We start from the raw sequence: 18,594 nt of genomic DNA on the forward strand, positions 1-18,594 counted from the left end.
ATGTGTAGAACTGCAAAAAACTTGCTTTAAAACTGCAATCTGCCCCATTGCAAAATGAGGATGGCCTTCTGTTTTATAAAATTGCAACAGTTTCTCTGTGCCCTATTGCAAAATTAGTAGAATTGCATTTAAGAATGTTTTCTTCTTCCTGTGAATGGGAAACAGCTGCTGCCTGTGGTACCCAAGTGTCACTCCCTCCCATTGATGTGTTTTGGCTCCTCATTTTTATGACTTGTACTGTCTGGGTCTGGTCAATGTTTACAGCCCAGCTCATTACACTACTCTGAGCTGCTCAGTCCTCTATCATGAGGGCCACTGGCCTAACTTTGATCTTTGCAACCCAGTTTCCACATGGTTTTGTCACTCTAAAGTGGCTTTCAGGGTCCAATGTGTCCACGTCCGCATAGCAGTGTTAGAATATTGAACTGTTGGCTTTTATACTTTATTGAATTGTGAGACTGGTGTAAGACAATAGCTAAAAAGAGATGTTGTTCCTACTGTATTCGTGTGGAACTGGCAAATTCAAAAGAGACCTGGTGTTCGGGAAAGAAGACTGAAACCTCCTGCTCCGACTGAGGGGGATGAAGAACAAGGTGCACTGCCTGTGGACTGTGTCGTCTCTGATCCGGTCCAGAGCATGGGTCAAGCCAGTGTAAATGTACATCTGTTTATTTGCTAGCAGCAAAATAATATGTTTATCTACAACATGTATCAATCATTTGTGTTGTAGTGAATATCAGTTTGTGTGGAGCTTGTATTGGCTTTAATTAGGCAATGAGTGACAGGGGTGGGGGAAACACAGAATAACCAGAATGCAAGATTGAATACAATGTTAGATGTGTAATTGATTAACTGAACTGTTGAACATTTGCTGAAATACATTTTTTTAAACAAATCTATTCTACTGTAGATTTCTTCACAAGAACATCAATACTTATTTTTCATAAAACCACTAAACTTGCCACCCATGCAGGGGATCCAGTCAGGTGCGAGAGACACTTCTGCAAGTACTGGTAAAAAATAAAAGTGGTCAACCTTCTCTCTTATAGTTTTTGAAACCTGTAGACTAGGATGTCCTCCTGTGCACAGCTGACAAAGTCACATCAGCTACAACCTGTGAGAAGGATTTCACCTTGCACCTGCCAGTAGTAAGCATGAGATCTCTTCAACTTCAGCTCTCCATTCTGTATCTTCAGGTAAGGACATCAGCTCTCCATTCTGTATCTTCAGGTAAGAGCAGTCGACATAACTTGGTACAATTGGGCACTTCACCTCTAAGAGCCTAAACGTGTGGTCTAACACTGGAATCAAATATGATGCCATCTGGAGAGGATCCTAACCATGGAGCATCTTGGTGCACTACGAAGCCACACGGAAAGAAGTTAACAATCTTCAGTGTGCAGTACTCCTGTACAGCCACTGGCTCCATGGCTAGCCTCCTCTTCATCTCCATGGTCTGTATACCAGATCCCTTGAACATCCGCTCAGCTAGGTGGTCAGCTGAGGTCTCTCCCAGGACATGGCAAACCTTTCGGAAAAGAGAGGATGTTATTCTCATTTTCCTGAGCTGATGTTCAACCTTGACTTTGTGTGATATCTTGTAGGTTGTCTCTAATGCATTGAGGTGGAACTGCTCCTGATGGCTAAGGACGTAAGCACACTGGGAAGCCTGAAGCCTGTAGCCATCTAATGGAAGTATTGGTGGAAAAGGGGCATCGGCAATCTTTACAATTTCACAGGTCTTTGGCTGTGGAAGTTGATAGGACAGAACACTGCCGCATTGCACTGGCCCAAAGGTGGACTCAACCAGGGGCACATCAGGTGACAATGGATATGTCAGAAGAGGGGCAGTAAAGTGGAGAAAAGTTGGCATACGTTTCTGAGATGCAGGGAAGGTCCATATCAGGCATGTATCCACTGGTGGTGCAACAGGAATGTTTAGTTGAGAGTAGTGCACTGTCTGGTAAAGAAGGGCCACCAGATGATTGCACAGAGCACTTCCTGCAACACAGGAGCAGTGGCTTTGGACCACTATCACTGGTACGGAGTGCTTTATTAACACCATCTGTGAAGATAAGTGGGATGAAAGACTGAAGTGAGAAACAAGAATTTACAAACTCTGCATCAACAGATCTTTACCAAATAACCTGTTAAGTGGGCAATTTGAAATTGGGATTGGGACCCATAATTAATATCTATCACTGATAAGATTAAATGTTGATACTGTCTCCAACACACCATAATGACAGTGTCCCACAGGAGATGTTTAAACTTCTTATGGCTGAGGGGCAGTATTGAGTAGCTTGGATGAATAAATTGCCCAAAGTAAACTGCCTACTCCTCAGTCTCAGTTGCTAATATGTATATTATTATTAATTTTTGGATAGAAAACTCTAAAGTTTCTAAAACTGTTTGAAGGATGTCTGTGAGTATAACAGAACTCATATGGCAAGCAAAGTCCTGAGGAGAAATCATAACAGGAAGTGAGAAATCTGAGTTTTGAATGTATTCACCAGAGTCCAATGAAATCCCCTTGAGATATTAATGATGTTGCACTGCCTAGGGGTTCCACTAGATGTCAACCATCAATAGAAATTATAATGAGACTTCTATGGTGTTGTGGGAGTGAATGATAGCAGAATCAGTCAGGTGTCTGGCAGTCAGCCATTTTCTGATCATGCTTATTCCTCATGGTCGTCACTTGCGTTCCATGGCTCATGAAGACAAGAAGGAATAGTCCGGTTGGAACTTTATTGAAGGTATATGTTAAAAACATCCTAATGATTGATTCTGTACATAGTTTGAAATGTTTCTTCGACCTGTATTATAACCTTTTGAAGTTTTCGTCCGATGTAACGCTGACCAGAATGAGCGTTTGGATATGTATACCAAACGCACTGACAAAATAAGGTATTTGGACATAAATAACGGACATTTTCGAACAAAACAAACATTTATTGTTGACCTGGGATTCCTGGAGTGCTTTCTGATGTAGATCAAAGGTAAGGGAATATTTATCATGTAATTTCTTGTTTATGTTGACGTCAACATGGCGGCTATTGTGACAAATGTTTCTGAGCGCCGTCTCAGATTATTGCATGGCTGGCTTATTCCATAAAAAAAAATTGAAATCAGACACAGCGGTTGCATTAAGGAGAGGTATATCTATAATTTCATGTGTATAACTTGTATTATCATCTACATTTATGATGAGTATTTATGTTGAATGATGTAGCTATGCAAAATCACTGGATGTTTTTGGAACTAGTGAATGTAACGCGCCAATGTAAACCTTATCAAACAAAACATACATGTATTGTGTAACATGAAGACCTATTAGTGTCATCTGATGATTCATTCTCTATTTCTGCTTTTTGAAACTCCTCTCTTTGGCTGGGAAAAAAAATTGGCTGTGTTTTTCTGTGTGGTGACCTAACAGTTTGTGGTGCTTTTGCTGTAAAGCATATTTGAAATCGGACACTGTTGTGGGATTAACAACAAGAATAGCTTTAATGGTATGAGATTTGATGTTTTGAAAATGGCGCCCTACTATGACTGGCTGTTATCATATTGCTCCCGTTAACGGGATTGCAGCCATTAGATTTGTATTTATTTTTTTCCTCCCCAATTTCGTGGTATCCAATTGTTGTAGTGGCTATCGCTCCTCCGATACACAACCCAACCAAGCCTTAACACAGCGCGCATCCAACCCGGAAGCCAAAAACACCGCCACCTTGGTTAGCGCGCACTGCGCCCGGCCCGCCACAGGAGTCGCTGGTGCACGATGAGACAAGGACACCCCTACCGACCAAGCCCTCCATAACCCTGACGACGCTTTGCCAATTGTGCGTCGCCCCACGGACCTCCCGGTCACGGCCGGTTACGACAGAGCCTGGGTGCGAACCCAGGGACTCTGATGACACAGCTGGCGCTGCAACCACCCGGTTAACCACTGCACCACCCGGGAGGCCTCATTAGGGAGGCCTCATTAGAAGTTTTTAACAAGGTCCCTCCCTAGTAGCTATCTATAACCTTTCCCTACTCTCATGCTGTGCAGCTTTTCACTCTTCCTCATGGACCTGTGACAGGCAGCCCTCACGGTGATCTCCCCTGTCAATGTGTCTTTGTGAGATACTGTGTAGAAGACATGAATAACAATTATTTTTAGCTAGCAAGCATAACTTAACCAAGCTAATGAAAATACACACATTCTCAGGTAGATTCTGTCAACGTTACATACTTTTACAAAGTAACTAGCTAGCTACAGTTAATAGTTAAATCAGCTAGCTAATGATACATCATTAATTTTAATTTAAGGCAAGTCCTGAAGACACCTAGTAAAAAAAACTGCGACATAGTGGTAGTAACGTTATATCGTCGATAACAACTCGACTGACCGAAATTTGCCAGACCGATAGGAAGTGTGTTTAGAACATTCGATCATGGAATGTGCATAAGGGCTATTGGGTAGCCTTTCCCTGCTGATGGAAAATTCGAATATAATAAAGAATTCAGAGATGCTGTTGAGTTGGCACAATGAAATGAAAGAAATCAAAAGCTCAATACACCAGCGTTTTGATGTTAGCGTTCTATCAACCAAAATAAAAATCGATAAAACCAAGATTAGTAGATGTACTCAGCACTAACCATACTATTTGTGAAGTAAATTGAGTATGTAGTATGCTTATTGGTCTTAAGATACAAATTCAATGATTTAATTAATTATGACAAATTAAAATAATGACTTTTCAAATAAGTTACGTAATACATTATGTTGGCTGACAATTTGTTAGTTACGCTGTCCTTATGAACCGCATAGAATCTCATTACAGCAGTATGTACTGGTATGTTAGCTACCCTAATGTTAGTTGGCTACTAATACATCAAACTTGACACTATATGCTATCTAACTACTCAACGGTTATTGACTTGATTGTTCAGTCATTCTTATCTAAAGGGTATAGTCATTGTGCGTTCTCAATGGACATGGTTAACAGAATAACTGTTGAATTTACGGAACGCTCAACACCCTGGTGTCAGTGAACGTTGGGGGGAAAAGAGCGTAATTAAATTGTTGCCAGCAACACAGTTAGTCACTAATGCTCTGGATAACATGAAAACTGCCTAACCAGCTCTGCTTGGGTGAGTAAAGTGGTCAGAGGGAGTTGTTCTCCTATTTGTGTCTGGAAGCAGCTAGCCAGTTAGCTTGGGTGCTTGACTACCTTTGGGACGCACGCTGCTACTTGGACAGAGTGGGCAGTGTGCGCTCTGATTGGTCTGACTTTACCAACACAGCTGCAAAAACACCAGCTACCCGAGTACATTGATAGAATGTGGATGTCTGCTTTGATGGCAGGTTTGAAACTTGTTATACCGAAGCGTAGTGTGTGGGGGGGCATTGGTCATTGTAGGGGCGATAGAGCTTGAAATTGGCAAAATGTACGTAAGGAAAAGTGTTATATTTAGTGGGGACAGAATCAAAAGCGATATGACTACTACCCATGTCTTTGAAAATGGGTCCAGTAACAATTCCCGGTTATTTTACATAGGGATTGGTGTGGAACTGATTTTGACGAGAGCATGAACAACGTTTACAAATAGTCCAACTTTGTATCATGCTTCGTTGAAACAATCGCTAAGGATGTAAATTTGAGGGTTCAGTGTTGGTACAGTATGTAGGAAATGTGTTATTTGCGTAAAAATACAAACTCATATGCCAGACATCACCACATGAGTAAAGTATTTGGCAGAGCAGGGTCACAAAGCATCATATTGGAATGTACAATCAGCGAAGCAAGAGAACATATTTGGGGATTTCGATTTCGGAAGTCACGAAGCACATTACACATGATCGAGTAGGAACAATGCGTTCTTTGGCACGACCAAACACTCCTCGCAGACTCAGGAAACCCCTAGGGGGTTTAATCCCGTGAGACATTTTATTTTGGTTTATCCTGAATAGATGTATAGAATTTACGAAAGGGAGGAGGGGTCACAAGAAGACAAAAACTGTTCATTATTGAAGGGAGCACAGAGGCCTCCCTGTGAACAGAAGTTATGTTTGTTTTGACTGTAATTTGAAACTTTATTCACCTGGTGAAGTAAGTTAATAGGAAAGTAAGAATTTTGTATTTTAATTGTTTGGACTGATTAGCGAAGTGAAAACAAACTAAATGTTTATTTTCTCTCCCTTTCAAATGTTTCCTGAGGTTGTTGCCTGGGAGAGCAGTTAATGAAATTGTTGTTTTATAAAGGTGTACTGACCTGGCCGTATAGGGAGCTCCCAGATAAGTAAGTCCTGGCCATTTCTTTGTTTTTGCCCTACGTTTTACCACACACACCAGCACCATAACTCAAATGTTATCAATATGTGTTAAGTGGTGTTAATACTGTTTGATTTATTTAGTTGTAAACTGGGTACGCAGAATGATGGAAATGTTTGAAATGGTTTCTGAGATACAGGGAAAGAAAAGGGGGAAAAAACACTTAATGCGGTTGAATGACCTTTGTTGTGACTTCCTGGTGAAGCCTGATCACCCTCACTAAAAAGACTGCAGACATCGGGTGAGATTTCAAATGGGCTATGTAAACACTAATAATTATGAAGAAGCTTATAATTTAGCAATTGTCCTATGTGTGATTTGGAACATGAGAAGGAGAGAGAGAATGAGGTACACCTGTCTCTAGTCTTTTTTACCATTACCTTATGGGATACAATTATTTCCTTATGGACTATCAAGAGTTGTAATTCTAAATTTAAATTGTTGTTCTAATTAGATTTTTAAATGTATTTAGCAGGCAGTGTTTTTAATTACCGGGGCCCTTTGGTAAATATGCCAATTTGTTTCTTCATATGTCTGCCTATAAAAGGAAGAAAAGATTGTCCCACCTAATTTATAGTGTATTGTTTTGTTTGTCTTGTTTGACAAATCTCACCAGATTGGATCTGCTGCACGGTCGGGATTTCTCCTTAAGGGGTAACTCTGCGAGGTTGCCAGTACGATGAGGGAGTATAAGCAGAATGGTTTCAACAAGTGTGTTGTTATGCTCTTTGACATTTGTCTTAGACATTTTGGTAGTAAACAATTGGGAATGTCATAATTTAAAGGAGTGAATAGCTGGTCTGGATTACCAGAATCAGAAATGTCTTAAACTGTTGTTTTGGTCTGTCCTCTCTCAAGTTAGGCGATAGTGACTACAGATGGTATTTTGATGCATGGAAGGAATAAATCGACGAACACAGTGTGAACACCCCCCCCAACTGGCTGAAGAAATGGTGACACGTGTTCACTATGACCTTGTCCTGCACCACTTCTACCGTGAGACCTGAGTCCGAGCTAGCAACCTGTACACAGCATCCAGTCGAAGTTTTCAACTGCCTTCTTCTCTCATGCCATTTTCTCTCAGGAGTGCGACATGAGTCCACGTGGAGTGAGCTCCTGTCCAAACTCCTATCATGCCGCTGGTGTACTGGTAGACAAATGACAGCGGCACCACTGTAAATGACAGTGGCGGCTCAGGTGAGAGACATTATCAAGGGCCATCCACTTTGGGCATGTGCCATTGGAGGACAAACTGACGCTATCTGAAGAAGAACATGAAGACACGCCAGAAGGATGAGTGCCCATAATTAATTTAAGCTTATCCAAAATTGTTTATTTGGTATATCAGGTTGATTGTGGATGTCTGGACACTGCAAAATGTATAGTAATTTAGACTAAGAATGCATTGAGATACCAATCTGTCATTACCACAAGTGTTGAGAATAGTTAATGCTGGGAATATGAAATGAATATACTGTTTGTTATCTGCTGACTGCCACATATTCAAAAAAGGATGTACTTCTCTATAAAAGCTGAGACCCGACACTTTTCGTTGGGCCTTAACTATTCACTTCAACAGTTGCGCAGTTAACTTCTCAATTTGTGCTAATCTTATAATAAAGAATACAGTCTCTCTCCTTTTGGTTAGAAATTACCACAATATCTCAAAGCTCAAGCCAACTAAAAGGTGGCATAATGTCAGGCGAATCCTCTTACTATAAACTTAGTCCCACCTACCTGAGGATCTTCTTTTTTTGCCATCTATTTCCTGTGTTTTGAGGGGTGCAAAATCCACTTGTCACTTTAATCTTGCTGAATTTATTGCTTTCATTTTACTCCTGCCACTCTTTCATACTCTTGCTTGTTGTAACGATCGTCTTCGGGAGAAAGAGAGGAGGACCAAAGTAAGTGGTAAGTGTTCATGATGATTTTAATTAAAGAAAGCACTGAACACTGAATCAAAACGATGACGTGAATTTACAAAGCCGAAACAGTACTGTGTGGCCCAAACACTCACACGGAAACATACCCACAAACCAAAAGTGAAACCCAGGCTACCTAAGTATGATTCTCAATCAGGGACAACAATTGACAGCTGCCTCTGATTGAGAACCATACTAGGCCGAACTCAAAAACCAACATAGAAAAGCAAACAGACTGCCCACCCCAACTCACGCCCTGACCATACTAAAACGAATAATAAAATAACAGAACTATGGTCAGAACGTTACACTTGTGCCTGTCTTTTTCCCCCCGTTATGTTATGACCCTGGTAATGGCTGAAATGGGTTCAATAGAATGCAATGTCTTTCCGTTGCATCTATAAGAACGCTAAAGATTCGTCAGGGATTTAACCTATCGTCTCGACTCTTACATCACAAGAAAAATAAAGATGTATTAACTTTATTTTGATGTGTGTACATTTTTTGTGGAATTTTTAAAAAGTAATAATTTAATACAGTCAAAAATTTTACAAATTAGATGTGCTGAAATGAAAACAACTTCCGAAAATGAACACTCAGATTATAGTGATATTATGTCTGATCACGCAAACAATGTAAAGTATGTATAGCTAGCTATGTGTAATGTAGAGCCAAGCGTGTTGATTTCTGTCCTAGGGTATCTTGCTACTGACACTTGTTGAATAATGTAACAGAACGTGACAACAGTAATTAATGAGGCAGTCTAGACGGTGTAGTTGAGGGCAGGTAGGCCTACACAGAGCAAGTTTTTGTGGTTGCAGCCCTGTCCCACCCGGTTATGTTAATTTATGAATATATGCAAATATACCAATTGTATTTATGCAAATTAGGAATATATATTTTTATTTATTTAAACTAAATGTATTTAAAAAGAAATACCTGATACCATTACAAAGTTCTAAGAAAAGAAATGTGAAATTTGACAATTGGGTAACTTGACACCCAGCGTCATAACACATTAAGAAAACAATTTCATATGTCATAACAGCTGACATAACTTGTCATAACGTTTTATAATACGTTCATAAGTGTCATGAAACATATATTTAGACCTGTTGTGACCTATTGTGTTATTCATGGCTGGTGTCAAAGTGTCAAACAAGTGTCAAACAAGTGTCAAAACCTACCACACAAGGCAAAACATTCCATTACACCATAGCCTACATGTCAACAGTATGTTTATGTGATATATTTTTTACATTTACAATATTAAATTAGCATTGTAATTGTGCACACATTGATTTCAGACATGGACCCACCTCAATGCTCTGTTGCTGATGATGGATGAATGCCGGAGCAGATATCAGGAGCAGGACAAGACACCCTCTTTCTGACTGATGACTGTGATGAATGCAAGAGCAGATTTCAGGAGCAGGACAAGACACCGTCTTTCTGACTGATGACTGTGATGAATGCAGAAGCAGATTTCAGGAGCAGGACAAGACACCCTCTTTCTGACTGATGACTGTGATGAATGCAGGAGCAGATATCAGGAGCAGGACAAGACACCCTCTTTCTGACTGATGACTGTGATGAATGCAGGAGCAGATTTCAGGAGCAGGACAAGACACCCTCTTTTGACTGATGACTGGGAGGAATGCCGGAGCAGATTTCAGGAGCAGGACAAGACACCTTCTTTTTGACTGATGACTGGGATGAATGCAGGAGCAGATTTCAGGAGTAGGACAAGACGCCTTCTTTTTGACTGATGACTGGGATGAATGCAGGAGCAGATTTCAGGAGCAGGACAAGACACCCTCTTTTGTGACTGATATAAGGGAATGCATGTGATAGGCCTGTCTGTCTTATATCAATATGATGGTCATAATGCTTCTTGACATTGTCATAAAGTGCATTTTCTCAGTCCAAGTAAAGTGACACAGGAAGGCCATAATGCTTCATGGCACTGTTATTTAAAATATGATGAAAAAAAACATGACTGTAAAGAATTCGTTACAACGACAACAAAGGATTTAAGAAACAAACTTTAAAATGAAAGAGAACTTCTTGGCAGGGAAAACAATTATTTGAATAAATGTGGGTTTTGACACACTTATGTAGGTGTCATAGCCAGCTGTAAAATAACACAATACACTGTATGTCACAACAGGGTAAATGTATTGGTCTATCAATAAATGGTTCTGACAAGTTATGTAAGCTATTATGACATATTATAAAATGGTTATGGCCGTGTTATGACACTGGGTGTCAAGTAATGTGTTACCGATAATTGAATTCCCACCAAAATCCCTGAAAAACATTTATTGAAAGATTCTTTCTCACCTATCTACACACAATACACCATGATGACAATGTAAAAACAGGTTTTTAGAAATGTTAGCGCATTTATTGAAAATTAAATGCAGAAATATCTAATTTACATAAGTATTCATACCCATGTCAATACTTTGTAGAAGCATATTCTACAAAGTATTCTTTTTAAAATTCTTGAAGTAAAATTGGTTGTGGATCAATGCTAGACAACCATTTTCAGGTCTTGCCATAGATTTTTCAAGTAGATTTAAGTCAAAACTGTACTGTAACCCGGCCACTCAGGAACATTCACAGTCTTCTTGGGAAGCAACCCCCAGTGTCGATTTGCCTTGTGTTTTAGGTTGTTTTCCTATTGAAAGGTCTCCCAGTGTCTGGCGGGATAGCAGACTGAACCAGAATTTAATCTATGATTTTCCCTGTGCTGAGTTCCATTATTTATTTATTTGAATTTTAAAAAAAAATGTTTTACCCCCTTTTTCGTGGTATCCAATTGGTAGTAGTTACTGTCTCACTCGGGAGAGGCAAAGGTCGAGAGCCATGCGTCCTCTGAAACACAACCCAACCAAGCCACACTGCTTCTTGACGCAATGCACATCCAACCCAGAAGCCAGCCGCACCAATGTGTCAGAGGAAACACTGTACACCTGGCTACCGATGAGACAAGGATATCCCTGCCGGCCAAACCCTCCCTAACCCGGACGACGCTGGGCCAATTGTGCGCCACCCCATGGGCCTCCAGGTCACGCCCAGCTGCGACAGACCCTGGGCCCGAACCCAGAATCTCTGGTGGAACAGCTAGCACTGCGAGGCAGTGCCTCGGACCACTGCGCCACCGGGGAGGCCCTCATTCAGTTTATTTTTTATCCGGAAAAACTCCCCAGTCCATAACGATTACAAGCATACCCATCACATGACACAGCCACCACTATGCTTGAAAGTATGGAGAGTGGTACTCAGTGATGGGTTTTGTTGGATTTGCCTAAAAGGGATATTCAATGTCTTCTTTTTTTCCCCACCCATCTAGCAATTGGTGCCCTTCTTTGCGGTGCATTGGAAAACCTACCTGGTCTTTGTGGTTTAATCTGTGGTTGAAATTCACTGCTCAGCTGAGGGACTTCACATATAATTGTCAAGTATGTTTGGGGTACAGAGATGAGGTAGTCATTAAAAATCATGTTAAATGTTATTGCACACAGATTCCATGCAACTTGTTATGTGACTTGTAAGCTAATGTTTATTACTAAACTTATTTAAGCTTGCCATAACAAAGGGGTTGAATACTTATTGACTCAAGCCATTTCAGCTTTTCATTTTTTATAAATTTGTTTTAAAAAATCTACCATAATTCCACATTTAATACATTTAAATTTAAATTAAATCAAGTTGTAGTCTTAGGGATGATCAAAGGAAATTTGATGCACCTGAGCTCAATTTGGAGTGTGATCGCAAAGGGGTTTGAATACTTATGTCAACAAAATATTTCAGTGTTTCATTTTCAGAAAATGTACACATGTCTAAAAACATGTATTTACTTTGTTTTTATGGGGTGTTGTGTGTAGATTGGTGAGAATTTTTTTTAATCCATTTTGAATTCAGGCTGTAACACAACATTTGAAATAAGTCAAGGAGTATGAACACTATATATTTATACCTGTTGTGACATATATTACACTATTTTATGGCACCTACATAAGTGTCAAAACCCACAAAACCTACCACAGTAGGCAAACCTTTCAAATACACCATAGCCACAGGTGGACTCCAATCAAGTTGTAGTTACAGCTCAAGTATGATCAAAGGAAATTGGATGCACCTGAGCTCAATTTGGAGTGTCATAGCAAAGGGGTGTGAATACTTATTGTATGTAAATGAAATATTTCAGTATTTCATTTTCCAAAAATGTACAGAAATAACATGTTTTCACTTTGTCCTTATGGGGTATTGTGTGTAGATGGGTGAGACAATTTTAAAAAATCCATTTTGAAATCAGGCTGTAACACAACATTTGGAATACTGGCACACCCTGATCTGTTTCACCTGTCTTTGTGCTTGTCTCCACCCACCTCCAGGTGTTGCCCATCTTCCACATTATCCCCTGTGTATTTGGTCTGTGTTCTCAGTTTGCCTGTTGCCAGTTCGTCATGTTTTTCCAAGTCAACCAGCATGTTTTTCCCTAGCTCTGTTTTCCCGAGTCCTCCCAGTTCTGACCTTTTGCTTACCCTGACACTGAGCCCGCCTGCCTGACCATTCTGCCTGCCCTAAACTAGAGCCTGCCTAACGCCCTGTACCATTTGGATTCTGACCTGGTTATGAACTTTTGCCTGTCCTCGACCTGCCTCTTGCCTGCCCCTTGTTTTATAATATATATCAGAGACTCAAACCATCTCCCTCTTATGTCTGCATCCAGGTCTCGCCTTGTGTCGTTATAGAATACTATATATTTAGACCTGTTGTGACATACAGTGGGGCAAAAAAGTATTTAGTCAGCCACCAATTGTGCAAGTTCTCCCACTTAAAAAGATGAGAGAGGCCTGTAAAAATGAGGCCTGTAAAATGAGAAAAAAAAAACCAGAAAATCACATCGCAGGATTTTTAATGAATTTATTTGCAAATTATGGTGGAAAATAAGTATTTGGTCAATAACGAAAGTTTATCTCAACACTTTGTTATATACCCTTTGTTGGCAATGACAGAGGTCAAACGTTTTCTGTAAGTCTTCACAAGGTTTTCACACACTGTTGCTGGTATTTTGGCACATTCCTCCATGCAGATCTCCTCTAGAGCAGTGATGTTTTGGGGCTGTTGCTGGGCAACACAGACTTTCAACTCTCTCCAAAGATTTTCTATGGGGTTGAGATCTAGAGACTGGCTAGGCCACTCCAGGACCTTGAAATGCTTCTTACGAAGCCACTCCTTCGTTGCCCGGGCAGTGTGTTTGGGATCATTGTCATGCTGAAAGACACAGCCATGTTTCATCTTCAATGCCCTTGCTGATGGAAGGAGGTTTTCACTCAAAATCTCACGATACATGGCCCCATTCATTCTTTCCTTTACACGGATCAGTCGTCCTGGTCCCTTTGCAGAAAAACAGCCCCAAAGCATGATGTTTCCACCCCCATGCTTCACAGTAGGTATGGTGTTCTTTGGATGCAAATCAGAATTCTTTGTCCTCCAAACACGATGAGTTGAGTTTTTACCAAAAAGTTATATTTTGGTTTCATCTGACCATATGACATTCTCCCAACTCTTCTTCTGGATCATCCAAATTGCCTCTAGCAAACTTCAGACGGGCCTGGACATGTACTGGCTTATGCAGGGGGACACGTCTGGCACTGCAGGATTTGAGTCCCTGGCGGCGTAGTGTGTTACTGATGGTAGGCTTTGTTACTTTAGTCCCAGCTCTCGGCAGGTCATTCACTAGGTCCCCCCGTGTGGTTCTGGGATTTTTGCTCACAGTTCTTGTGATCATTTTGACCCCACCGGGGTGAGATCTTGCGTGGAGACCCAGATCGAGGGAGATTATCAGTGGTCTTGTATGTCTTCCATTTCCTAATAATTGCTCCCACAGTTGATTTCTTCAAACCAAGCTGCTTACCTATTGCAGATTCAGTCTTCCCAGCCTGGTGCAGGTCTACAATTTTGTTTCTGGTGTCCTTTGACAGCTCTTTGGTCTTGGCCATAGTGGAGTTTGGAGTGTGACTGTTTGAGGTTGTGGGCAGGTGTCTTTTATACTGATAACAAGTTTAAACAGGTGCCATTAATACAGGTAACGAGTGGAGGACAGAGGAGCCTCTTAAAGAAAAAGTTACAGGTCTGTGAGAGCCAGAGTTCTTGCTTGTTTGTAGGTGACCAAATACTTATTTTCCACCATAATTTGCAAATATATTCATTAAAAATCCTACAATGTGATTTTCTGGATTTTTTTCCTCATTTTGTCTGTCGTAGTTGAAGTGTACCTATGATGAAAATTACAGGCCTCATCTTTTTAAGTGGGAGAACTTGCACAATTGGTTTGCTGACTAAATACTTTTTTGCCCCACTGTAAGGGTAATAATCTAAGCCAGATAGGCCTATCACGTACATGACCACATGTCAGTCATAAAAGAGGGTGTTTTGTCCTGCTCCTGCATTCATCACAGTGTTATATAACATACTATTTACAATTAGAATGGAATGATTTGCCTTGTGTGGTAGGAATTGTTGGCTTTGACAGTCTTATTTACGTAGGTGTCATAACCAGCCATAAAATATTGCAATATACTCTATGCCATAACACGTCTAAATACTGTATATGTGTTATGACAATGTTATGACAGGTTACATGGCCATATGTCAGTCATAAAGGAGGGTATTTTGTCCTGCTCCTGCATTCAACCCAGTCATCAGCAACAAAGCATTGGGCTTGGCACGTTTAACATCAATGTGTGTTCAATTACAATTGTAATAAAATGGCCAATTTTAGGAAATGTTATATAACATACATACTTTGACAGTCTTATGTAGATTTCATAACCAGCCATAAAATATTGCAATATATGTCACAACACGTCTAAATATATGTGTCATTACAGTGTTATGACAGGTTATGTCAGCTGTCATGACATATTATGAAATAATTATGACTATGTCAAAACACGTCTTGGATGAGCCCCATTCTGTATGTGAGCTCAGCGTGGCTGCTTTGTAGTTACTATGTAGCCAAGCTGTGTCTGTATGCGCCTATGTGCCAAATGAAAAAGCACAATATATTTATAAACACCTCTGCTTGGATTGGTAAGTAATATCTACAAAATAAACTATTTCTACCATCTTTCAAATATGTATGCTGCCCTACAAAGGCAAAACACAGTACCTACACTTTTGGTCAACAATGATGTTCTGTTTCAGAGATAATGGCATGTGAAATTTGCAGTAACCACAAAATCCAAGTAAAAACCAAGGCAAACAGCAGTAAGTGAAGTTACTGCACTTTGGGTTGTTCCACCATTGTTTTGACTGCAGTTTCCCGCTCTGCCATACAAAGAGCAGTAACTACACAAACAGTGAAACTGAGAAAAATGTGTTGTAGGTAGATAAATTATAATGCATTGATGTATTTCCTTACTATGAAGTTATTTTTTTGCATTTAAACCATGACCACTGATTTGACCTATGACCCAAAAGAATAATAAATTATCATACAAGTTCAAGGAGAATAACAAGTTGGATTAACACAATCAGATTGTAAATACTGCAACAAAGTCCAATATTTTTTTGAAGCATAAACATTCTGTGTGATGAAATATTTCTTACCTTATGGTGAAAAATGCTTGAGGGTTATTAAAATACAACATTCCAAACATGAAAATATAACTACAGTGGGGAGAACAAGTATTTGATACACTGCTGATTTTGCAGGTTTCCCTACTTACAAAGCATGTAGAGGTCTGTAATTTTTATCATAGGTACACTTCAACTGTGAGAGACGGAATATAAAACAAAAATCCAGAAAATCACATTGTATGATTTTTAATTAATTAATTGGCATTTTATTGCAAGAAAGTTGGATTAACACATTTAGATTGTAAATACTGTACTTTGCCTTTGCATTACACATGTAATCGTTTAAGTTCATACAAAGGCACTGTGCAGTATTTGCATATAAGTGGTCAGAGGTCAAATCAGTGGTCATGGTTGATATGCATATAAATGACTTGATAATAAGCTGATTCATCAGTGCATTATCACTTATCTACCTACAACATATCTGGCTGGCTAGCAAAAATACTTTAAAGACACTTTTCTCAGTTTCACTGTTAGCGTAGTAACTGCGTTTGCCTGTGTAGGGCAGTATGCTGCTGATACAAATTCATTAAAAACAAAATGTATTGTGACAGCTCTTCAAACTACTGAGGCAAAAATAGAAAAAGCGGAACGGTCATTTAATGTGCATGCTGACACTTCACTTTTGTTATTCCTCATACTTTTCATGATTATTCTGTTCCTTCATGATTTGCTGTCAAATAGGTAGCCAACTCACTTTCGTTGTTGTTCAAAAGGCCACTAATAAACAGAGTTACTAACAAAAAATTATTGGAAAATAATTTATAGTAGCCTAGTTCAGCAGGCTACAGATTTGTTCAAATGTAAAACCCTTCTATTTTCTCTCATCTTAAAAATACAAGATTCTCAAAGTGGCCTTCAGTAGAATAATTTTTGTTCAAAATGTGTGGTTTTAACTCAATTATGTATGCAGTGCTGTTCTTCGTTTCTAGTCATCAAATTATGCCTACAAAATAACAAAATATGCAGGCTGCGTACAAGTAGCTCACAATTATTTATTTTTTTTGTATGAAGGGGCCTTCATGAAAGAAAAGGTTGGAGACCGCTGCTCAAGCTCAAACTGTTCAAATATGACCCATATTATCAGAGCTACTTAAAAAATAGCTGCAATTTATGGATACAGTGCCTTTGGAAAGTATTCAGACCCCTTGACTTTAAAAAATATATATATATGTTACAGCCTTATTCTAACATTGATTCAATTGTTTTTTCCCCCGCTAATATATCTACACACAAAACCCCATAATGACAAAGAAAAAACAGATTTTCAGAAATGTTTGCTAATTTATAAAAAAATAATAATAAAAAAAAATGAAATATTACATTTACATAAGTATTCAGACCCTTTACTCAGTACTTTTTTGATGCACCTTTGGCAGCAATTTCAGCATTGAGTCTTCTTGGGTATGACGCTACAAGCTTGGCACACCTGTATTTGGGGAGTTTCTCCCATTCTTCTCTGTAGATCCTCTCAAGCTCTGTCAGGTTGGATGGGGAGCGTCGCGGAACAGCTATTTTCAGGTCTCTCCACAGATGTTCGATCGGGTTCTAGTCCGGGCTCTGGCTGGGCCACTCAAAGACATTCCGAGACTTGTCCCGAAGCCACTCCTGCATTGTTTTGGCTATGTGCTTAGGGTCATTGTCCTGTTGGAAAGTGAACCTTTGCCCCAGTCTGAGGTCCTGAGCGCTCTGGAGCAGTTTTTCATCAAGGATCCCTGTGTACTTTGCTCCATTCATCTTTCCCTCGATCCTGACTAGTCTCCCAGTCCCTGCCGACGAAAAACATCCCCACAGCATGATGCTGCCACCACGATGGTGCCAGGTTTCCTCCAGGAATTTCAACCTTGGTTTCATCAGACCATAGAATCTTGTTTCTTATGGTCTGAGGGTCTTTAGGTGCCTTTTGGCAAACTCCAAGTGGGCAGTCATGTGCCTTTTACTGAGGAGTAGCTTCTGTCTTGCCACTCTACCATAAAGGCCTGATTGGTGGAGCGCTGTAGAGATGGTTGTTCTGGAAGGTTCTCCCATCTCCACAGAGGAACTGTAGAGCTCTGTCAAACTGACCATCGGATTCTTGGTCACCTCCCTGACCAAGGCCCTTCTCCCCCAATTGCTCAGTTTGGCCGGGTGGCCAGCTCTAGGAAGAGTCTTGGTGGTTCCAAACTTCTTCCATTTAAGAATGATGGAGGCCACTGTGTTCTTGGGGACCTTCAATGCTGCAGAAATATTTTGGTACCCTTCCCCAGATTCGTGCCTCGACACAATCCAGTCTCATAGCAAAGGGTCTAAAAACTTATGGAAGTAAGGTATTTTTTTTTTTATATATATATACATTTGCAAACACCTGTTTTAGAATAAGGCTGTAACGTAACAAAATGTGGAAAAAGTCAAGGGATCTGAATACATTCCGAAGGCACTGTATAGTTCCCCCAAAAATGTAATTTGATAATGATAATGATAAATTCATAATACGTTTGAAATATTTGTTTTTATGTGAACATAATCAATGCCCAAACTTCAGTGCATAACTCCAGTTAGCATTTTCAAGTTGACACTTCTTGAGTTCAATTCCCCACCAGATAACACCACCATATTGAGAAAGTTAACCGTTCTTGTTCAATGCCCTAACATATTACACTGCCTCTGCTTTATTGAGAAAGATAAATCAAAGTTCACAATTGTACCACATTGTT

General features: G+C 39.9%; 1 protein-coding gene across 1 annotated transcript; it reads right to left on the reverse strand.

Annotated features, from left to right (window-relative positions):
* LOC110527645 lies at positions 1 to 8,349 on the reverse strand. Its single transcript, XM_021609054.2, has 2 exons — positions 8,061 to 8,349; positions 1 to 2,065 (listed from the first exon to the last, which is right to left on the reverse strand). Exons 1-2 carry the CDS (start codon positions 8,082 to 8,084, stop codon positions 1,283 to 1,285), a joined length of 807 nt encoding a protein of 268 aa, XP_021464729.2. The 5' UTR covers positions 8,085 to 8,349; the 3' UTR covers positions 1 to 1,282.
* Positions 8,350 to 18,594: the final 10,245 nt, after the last annotated feature.

The sequence above is a fragment of the Oncorhynchus mykiss genome, chromosome 7, assembly GCF_013265735.2.
Source record: "Oncorhynchus mykiss isolate Arlee chromosome 7, USDA_OmykA_1.1, whole genome shotgun sequence".
Taxonomy (NCBI): Eukaryota; Metazoa; Chordata; class Actinopteri; order Salmoniformes; family Salmonidae; genus Oncorhynchus; species Oncorhynchus mykiss.